This window comes from Ranitomeya imitator, chromosome 1 (assembly GCF_032444005.1).
Source record: "Ranitomeya imitator isolate aRanImi1 chromosome 1, aRanImi1.pri, whole genome shotgun sequence".
Lineage (NCBI taxonomy): Eukaryota > Metazoa > Chordata > Amphibia > Anura > Dendrobatidae > Ranitomeya > Ranitomeya imitator.
Window position 1 is genome coordinate 758,404,337 of NC_091282.1, and position 8,860 is coordinate 758,413,196.

Consider the following 8,860-nt stretch of genomic DNA (forward strand, 5'->3'; position numbering starts at 1 on the left):
GGGTTCAAAGTGCTCACTACACATCTAGATAAGTTCCTTTGGGGGTCTAGTTTCCAAAATGGGGTCACTTGTGGGGGGTTTCTACTGTTAAGCCACATCAGGGGCTCTGCAAACGCAACGTGACGCCCACAGAGCATTCCATCAAAGTCTGCATTTCAAAACGTCACTACTTCACTTCCGAGCCCCGGCATGTGCCCAAACAGTGATTTACCCCCACATATGGGGTATCAGCGTACTCAGGAGAAACTGGACAACAACTTTTGGGGTCAAATTTCTCCTGTTACCCTTGGGAAAATAAAAAATTGCAGGCTAAAAGATCATTTTTGAGAAAATAATTTTTTTTTTTATTTTCATGGCTCTGCATTATAAACTTCTGTGAAGCACTTGGGGGTTCAAAGTCCTCACCACACATCTAGATTAGTTCCTTTGGGGGTCTAGTTTCCAAAATGGTGTCATTTCTGGGGGATCTCCAATGTTTAAGCACACAGGGGCTCTCCAAACGTGACATGGTGTCCGCTAATGATTGGAGCTAATTTTCCATTTAAAAAGCCAAATGGCGTGCCATCCCTTCCGAGCCCTGCCGTGCGCCCAAACAGTGGTTTACCCCCACATATGGGGTATCAGCGTACTCAGGACAAACTGGACAACAATATTTGGGGTCCAATTTCTCCCATTATCCTTGGCAAAATAGGAAATTCCAGGCTAAAAAATCATTTTTGAGGAAAGAAAAATTATTTTTTATTTTCATGGCTCTGCGTTATAAACTTCTGTGAAGCACCTGGGGGTTTAAAGTGCTCAATATGCATCTAGATAAGTTCCTTGGGGGGTCTAGTTTCCAAAATGGGGTCACTTGTGGGGGAGCTCCAATGTTTAGGCACACAGGGGGCTCTCCAAACGCGACATGGTGTCCGCTAACAATTGGAGCTAATTTTCCATTCAAAAAGTCAAATGGCGCGCCTTCCCTTCCGAGCCCTGCCGTGTGCCCAAACAGTGGTTTACCCCCACATATGAGGTATCGGCGTACTCGGGAGAAATTGCCCAACAAATTTTATGATCCATTTTATCCTACTGCCCATGTGAAAATGAAAAAATTGAGGCGAAAATAATTTTTTTGTGAAAAAAAAGTACTTTTTCATTTTTACAGATCAATTTGTGAAGCACCTGAGGGTTTAAAGTGCTCACTAGGCATCTAAATAAGTTCCTTGGGGGGTCTAGTTTCCAAAATGGGGTCACTTGTGGGGGAGCGCCAATGTTTAGGCACACAGGAGCTATCCAAACGCGACATGGTGTCCGCTAACGATGGAAATAATTTTTCATTCAAAAAGTCAAATGGCGCTCCTTCCCTTCCGAGCCTTACCATGTGCCCAAACAGTGGTTTACCCCCACATGTGAGGTATTGGTGTACTCAGGAGAAATTGCCCAACACATTTTAGGATCCATTTTATCCTGTTGCCCATGTGAAAATGAAAAAATTGAGGCTAAAAGAATTTTTTTGTGAAAAAAAAGTACTTTTTCATTTTTACGGATCAATTTGTGAAGCACCTGGGGGTTCAAAGTGCTCACTATGCATCTAGATAAGTTCCTTGGGGCGTCTAGTTTCCAAAATGGGGTCACTTGTGGGGGAGCTCCAATTTTTAGGCACACGGGGGCTCTCCAAACGTGACATGGTGTCCGCTAAAGAGTGGAGCCAATTTTTGATTCAAAAAGTCAAATGGCGCTCCTTCCCTTCCAAGCCCTGCCGTGCGCCCAAACAGTGGTTTACCCCCACATATGAGGTATCAGCGTACTCAGGACAAATTGGACAACAACTTTCGTGGTTCAGTTTCTCCTTTTACCATTGGGAAAATAAAAAAATTGTTGCTAAAAGATAATTTTTGTGACTAAAAAGTTAAATGTTCATTTTTTCCTTCCATGTTGCTTCTGCTGCTGTGAAGCACCTGAAGGGTTAATAAACTTCTTGAATGTGGTTTTGAGTACCTTGAGGGGTGCAGTTTTTAGAATGGTGTCACTTTTGGGTATTTTCAGCCATATAGACCCCTCAAACTGACTTCAAATGTGAGGTGGTCCCTAAAAAAAATGGTTTTGTAAATTTCGTTGTAAAAATGACAAATCGCTGGTCAAATTTTAACCCTTATAACTTCCTAACAAAAAAAAATTTTGTTTCCAAAATTGTGCTGATGTAAAGTAAACATGTGGGAAATGTTATTTATTAACTATTTTGTGTCACATATCTCTCTGGTTTAACAGAATAAAAATTCAAAATGTGAAAATTGCGAAATTTTCAAAATTTTCGCCAAATTTCCGTGTTTATCACAAATAAATGCAGAATTTATTGACCTAAATTTACCACTAACATGAAGCCCAATATGTCACGAAAAAACAATCTCAGAACCGCTAGGATCCGTTGAAGCGTTCCTGAGTTATTACCTCATAAAGGGACACTGGTCAGAATTGCAAAAAACGGCAAGGTCTTTAAGGTCAAAATAGGCTGGGTCTTGAAGGTATTAACCCCTTTCAGACATCAGGCGTAATAGTACGCGGATGTCGGACTTCCTGTTTGGTTTGGGCTCCGGCGCTGAGCATGCATCTTTCCGGGTACATGTTAGCTGATCTATACAGCTGACATCCACCCACTGTTGTTAAATGTCGCTGTCAATCTCTGACAGCGGCATTTAACTCGCGTTTCCAGGAAGCGCATCACTTTTCCCGCTCATCGGTGACTTCGTCACAATAGTGGGTCACCGATGAGGCTGCATGACAACCGGAGGTCTTCAGCAGACCTCTGGTTGTCAGTGCCAGATTGCTATACTGCCTTGTGGTCGGCGCTCATAGCAAGTAAGCATTTCTGCTACACACAGGCGATATGATCATAGACTTTGTGTAGCAGAGGCGATCATGGAGACTATTGAAGCATGCAGAAAGTAAAAGTTTTAAAAAATATGTAAAAGTTCACATCACCCCTCTCTTGCCCCATTCAAAATAGAATTTTAAAAAAATCAAACAGACATATTTGGAATCACCAGATGAATGTAAAAAAAAATTAACCCGATCGCTACACGGCATAATGAGAAAAAAATTGAAACGTCAGAATTCAACTTTTTTGGTCGCCGCGACATTGCAATAAAGGGCAGTCAAAAGATCGTATCTGCACCAAAATAGTATCAACAAAAACGTCAGCTCGGCGCATAAAAAATAAGCCCACACCCGAACCAAATCACAAAAAATAGAGACGCTATGGGTTTAAACCAACTTTTTTTTTCACCACTTAAATAAAAGAAACAGAGAACCTGTTTGTCTATAAACTCGTAATGACCCGGAGAATCATAGTGGCAGGTCCATATTTAAAGAGTAAGGTTTAAAAAAAAAAAAACGGAATTGCACTTTTTGTAATTTCACCATACTTTGAATTTGTTTCCCCCCTTTTCCAGAATATGTTAAAAAAAACAATGGTGTCGTGTAAAAAAACAAGCCCTCACATGGCCGTATTAACGAAAAATAAAAAGCTATTGCTCTGGGAAGGGGAGCAAAAAAAATGAAAACCCCTCCGGGCATGAAGGGGTTAAAAGGGAGATTTGGAACTTTACAGACAAATGTGCGTCAGCATGACTGGCACGTAACTGCAATTTAGCTGCCCATTGTGTACGGCCCTATTCTAACCTGCCACAGAATGGTCACATACTGCTCTCGCCAAGGCTTCAGCTGCCTCTGCTGATGTGAATAGATTGGTGGTGGTACCACCCACCTGTCTGCCATTTGGATTTGTGATGCAAAATCTGGTGTGCAGGCATTAACTGTATTGGTCATCCTCACATTGCCCACCATAGTGTCGGCATAATGCCAGCGCTTCCACTCTTAAATTAAATGAGCAGCTCAGTGTTGACCTTCCCAGTGTTAATCCGTCATTGATTCCCATAAAGTGTTAAACACAGCACCGCTTTTATTATACAGTTGTTCAGAATCTACTCCTTGCATTCTCATCTGCTGTGGTTACATCTAGTAATCCTGCCAGAAGAGGAAGCCACAAAATCAGTCCATCACTATTTTTCAAAGTGATAATCTTAACAGGTTTTTCTGCTACAAATTGACAAAACCTCATTATATAAGGGTATGTGCACACGTTCAGTTTTTTACTTTTTTTCACGATAAAACCGCATTAGAAACTGCAGACATATGCATCCTATCATTTAGAATGCATTCTGCAATTTTTGTGCACATGATGCGTTTTTTTCCGCGAAAAAAAAAAACGCATCGCAGTAAAAAAAAAAAGCAGCATGTTCATTAATTTTGCGTTTTTTTTTTTTCATTTTTCCCGCTATTCTATGCATTTGGAAAAAACGCAAGAAAAACGCATCAAAAAAGCGCAAAAAAAAAACAAATGCGGATTTCTGGCAGAAATGTCAGGTTTTTGTCAGGAAAATTTCTGCCAGAAATCCTGACGTGTGCACATAGCCTAAGGCATCACACCAGCATATATTATCTCATTCGAGAGAATTTGCTCAATTAGGCCAGCATCACACTCGGCGTAAGACAATACGGTCTGTATTTTACGGCCGTAATACGCTGAAAAGTCCCCAAAATAGTGGTCCGTAGCTCCTCCGTAGGCAGGGTATATCAGCGTATTTTGCGCATGGCATCCTCCGTATGTAATCCGTATGGCATCCGTACTGCGAGATTTTCTCGCAGGCTTGCAAAACCGACATTCGGCTATACAAGGGATCCATGTGTAAAAAAATAAATAAAAACATATATACTGTCTATATATATAGATACACACATGTATATATATATATATATATGTTAGTGAGACACATATATGTATATATATTATTTCATCCAGCGCGCGGGTTCCTAAAACCCGACATGATGTGAGACATGGTTTACATACAGTAAACCATGTCATATCCCTTTTTTTTGCATATTCCACACTACTGTTAGTAGTGTGTATGTGCAAAATTTGGCCGTTCTATTAAAGGGTTAAATGGCGGAAAAAATTGGCGTGGGCTCCCGCGCAATTTTCTCCGCCAGAGTAGTAAAGCCAGTGACTGAGGGCAGATATTAATAGCCTGGAGAGGGTCCATGGTTATTGGCCCCCCTGGCTAAAAACATCTGCCCCCAGCCACCCCAGAAAAGGCACATCTGGAAGATGCGCCTATTCTGGCACTTGGCCACTCTCTTCCCATTCCCGTGTAGCGGTGGGATATGGGGTAATGAAGGGTTAATGCCACCTTGCTATTGTAAGGTGACATTAAGCCAGATTAATAATGGAGAGGCGTCAATTATGACACCTATCCATTATTAATCCAATTGTATGAAAGAGTTAAAAAAACCCACATTTAAAAGTATTTTAATGAAATAAACACACCGTTTGTTGTAATATTTTATTGTATGCTCAATCCACTCGCTAAAGACCCTCGCTCTGTGACAAAGAAAAAATAATAAACCAACAATATACATACCTTCCGAGGATCTGTAACGTCCCACGTTGTAAATCCATCTGAAGGGGTTAATTTTTTTTACAGCCAGGAGCTCTGCTATAATGCAGCTATGCTCCTGACTGTAAAACCCCAGGGAATGAATGGAAACTAGGTCAATGACCTGTAGTTACCTTCATTCGCGGTGAGGCGCCCTAAGAAGAAGCGGAACACAAAACGCGCGTTGGGGAAGGTGCCGCATATACAGGTTATGTATTAACTCTTTATCACTCACTGTGGCATGGCAGCAAGACTTGTATGAGGTATCTGAGCCATCTGTATGTTTTTCCTAGGATAGCTTTGCATATCAGCCCCACTATGTTATCACTATAACTTTATAACTCTGAAGGATACCTTAATCAATCATGTAGCTATGGATATGGCACTGAATATTTTTTGTATCCTCTTTGCACTTTAATACATCCCGGCCAACTTGGGACACCTTGCTTTCTTTGGATATAAGGATTTGTGTATATGCTTCTTTGTCAGCCTGAGTAAATACTATTACATATTTGTGGAATTGGGTACACATTCCCATTGCCATCAACCTCTATATGGCGGTACCAATTTTTATGCATATGTATCTATTGTATGACATGTTTTTATAAATTATACTGAATAAAGATATACCTATTTAAAATATTTTGGCTTTAGCTTCTGTAGTTTATAGGTGCAATCTAGTTTGGGAAGTGCCATATGTGTAGCCAGTCCTTCTATAGGATATATAAAATGTAGTGAACTTACAGAGCAATGGCGTTCCTTCATCCGAGTGGCATCCAATCTGACGCGTTTCGGCTTTCGCCTTCGTCAGAAGCATAAATATTATATTTACCAACATATTGTATTAGACTTTTCTTCCTTCTCACACCAATATACGTCCTGGTTCTCTGTTTATCTATGATTTTAATATCTTTTGTATCATTGTACCGATACTCCTGCTGTTGCTATTTTTAATAACTATTTATATATTATATTGGGATGTTCTTGTCGGTCGTTTTCTTTCCCCTCTTCCATTACTTATCTGTTTTTTTACCGACTGTCCCCTTGTATACAAGTCCGGTCTGTTGGGTCAAAACTTTGGTTACATGTAAGGTAGACTTATATAGACCTTATAAATATTTCCTTGTTAAATCTATTTCATCATTTTGTTGTAGTGTACATTTTTGGGGCTGCAGCAGCAAGGAGGTGGCACTAACCGATAAGAGTGCTGCCATTTTGATTAAGTGACATGCTTTTTTTCCCAAATACATAGATTCGTATATTCATTATACAAACTAAGGGGCAGGTGAGAGCAGTGACCTGTCAGCAGGCTGCATTATGAACATATAATCAGAGCACCACATGCACTAGCCCCGCCTTAGGACACGATCTCATTAACATAAAACTGGAGAGATTAAGAATCAAGATTTCATCAACCAAGGTTTCATTTTCAGTACAACGGCACCGACCTGACACTGTAGGTGACTGTGCACAACCCTGCTGACAGGTTCCCTTTAACCCCTTCCGATGATGTACTAATAGTGACTAGAACTGGTATTGACAAAATACGAAAGAACACAAAGTGAAGACTGCACCAGTTTATTTATGTACAATAAGCCTCATGACCACACAAGTCTTCGCTGCATTTTCTTTATAGTATCCTGGTCACTTCTTGTCCAAACTGGAATCTGCTTAATCCAACTGAAAAGGCAAAAAAGAAAACGCAAGATCAGAAAAGCTAAACACCGCCCAACACTAGCAGATAAAGTGGGCCACAGTACCGCTCTTTCTATAGTGAGCGACGTAATATATTATGGCTGTATGGAGCCCCCACTAATCGGAGATCGAGCACTCTGGAGCGGTATGTGCCATGTCTACCATCTGATACATATTCTAAAGAGGTGTCACATGTATCACCGCAGATGGATGTGACTAGCCTGCGCTGAGGTGCAGTCCATTGGCTATCGCGCTGGGTCAGGATACCCGGTCCCAGTCCTAATGTCTAGCACAGGGGCTGCCAGTGGGCTTCCACAGCGGTATGTCATTGCATCAGTGGGTTAGGAGCCACTTACCTTAACGAAGCCGATGTCCTTGGCGTACTGCCTGAAGCACTGGCGGCACATGTTCAGTCCGTACTTGCGGATCAGTCCGTGTCTATTAGAGCAAACGCGGCTGTAAACAAAAAGGAACAGAACATTAAACATCCTCTGCTGCACCTCAATACACAGTTTACATTTTATATTAGTAAAAAGAAAAAATTACTAAAGATTATTTTTAGCCCAAAATACATTTTCTACAGGAAAGGAGAGAAATAAAAACCCTGTATAGAGACCCACGCTGCCTCAATAATATCAGGTGGGGAGATGGGGGATCGCTGCAGCACACAGTGACATCTCCCCCTGATCAGGTGACTAGTTAAAGCCAGAGGCTGCTGATCGGCTGCAGCGGTCGTGTGAAGCCCCACCGGGTGGCCAGGAGAGCAGTGGGGTGCGCACACATTAGGTAGCAGACCGTCCCCTTTAGGGTGACGCACAGGAGGGGGCATCGGCCACAACGTCTAGGTCAGGACTCCATGCACCGGACAATACTAAGCATTATGGAGAGATCCGAGTAACGCCGTTCACGGACAGCGATCACTAGCAGGATTATACAGCGACCACAAGGCCGGCGCCGCCATGATGCTCTCCCATGCGGCCTATCCCCACGTTCCCAGGGAGCCGCCGCCCGGCTGCTCCACCTCCTCCCCGCCCCCTGCAGACCCTCCCGGCACAGCGAGCCGCCACATACTCACCAGGAGCGGGATCCCTGGCCGAATTTTCTCGGGTGGCTCCAGTACAGCTGCTGGTGACCCATCTCGTCCGACTGTCTGCTGGTGAAAAGGAAGAGGAGGAGCCGCGCAGCCGCTAATCAACCAAGGCAGAGGCTTCCCGGCATGCCGCGCGACAACTTACTCACTTATAGCCCAGCTTGCACTGCGGCGGCCGGGTTGCCATGGAAACCAAAGTAGCGTCGTCTTATAGCAGCGGCAGGATTCAAAATAACAAAACTTTAATGACAATTTCATAAATAAGAACAAGTATCTAAGGCTACTTTCACACTAGCGTCATACGACGCACGTCGCAATGCGTCGTTTTGGTGAAAAAACGCATCCTGCAAAGTTGTCTGCAGGATGCGTTTTTTTCCCTATAGACTAAACTTTGGCTACTTTCACACTAGCGTCGGCGTCTGCCCGTCGCAGTGTGTCGGGCCGACGTACCGACGCTTCCTGTGACAACGCAGCACAACAGGGGCAGCGGATGCATTATTACAACGCATCCGCTGCCCCATTGTGAGTTGCGGGGAGGAGGGGGTGGAGTTTAGGCCGCGTATGCGCGGTCGGAAATGGCGGACACGACGCACAAAAAACGTTA

General features: G+C 42.9%; 1 protein-coding gene across 1 annotated transcript; it reads right to left on the reverse strand.

Moving 5' to 3' along the window:
• Window positions 1-7,033: 7,033 nt before the first annotated feature.
• Window positions 7,034-8,400, reverse strand: RPS29 (ribosomal protein S29). The gene is made up of 3 exons (XM_069735055.1): window positions 8,242-8,400; window positions 7,523-7,622; window positions 7,034-7,151 (listed from the first exon to the last, which is right to left on the reverse strand). Exons 1-3 carry the CDS (start codon window positions 8,301-8,303, stop codon window positions 7,143-7,145), a joined length of 171 nt encoding a protein of 56 aa, XP_069591156.1. The 5' UTR covers window positions 8,304-8,400; the 3' UTR covers window positions 7,034-7,142.
• Between the last annotated feature and the right edge of the window lie 460 nt (window positions 8,401-8,860).

Excerpts from the sequence above, each read along its gene's own strand:
- RPS29 (XM_069735055.1), bottom strand. The coding sequence starts at position 8,303 with ATGGGTCACCAGCAGCTGTACTGGAGCCACCCGAGAAAATTCGGCCAG. Across the intron at positions 7,623-8,241 it reads GGCCAGGGATCCCGCTCCTG|CCGCGTTTGCTCTAATAGAC; the intron begins GTGAGTATGTGG and ends TTTTGTTTACAG.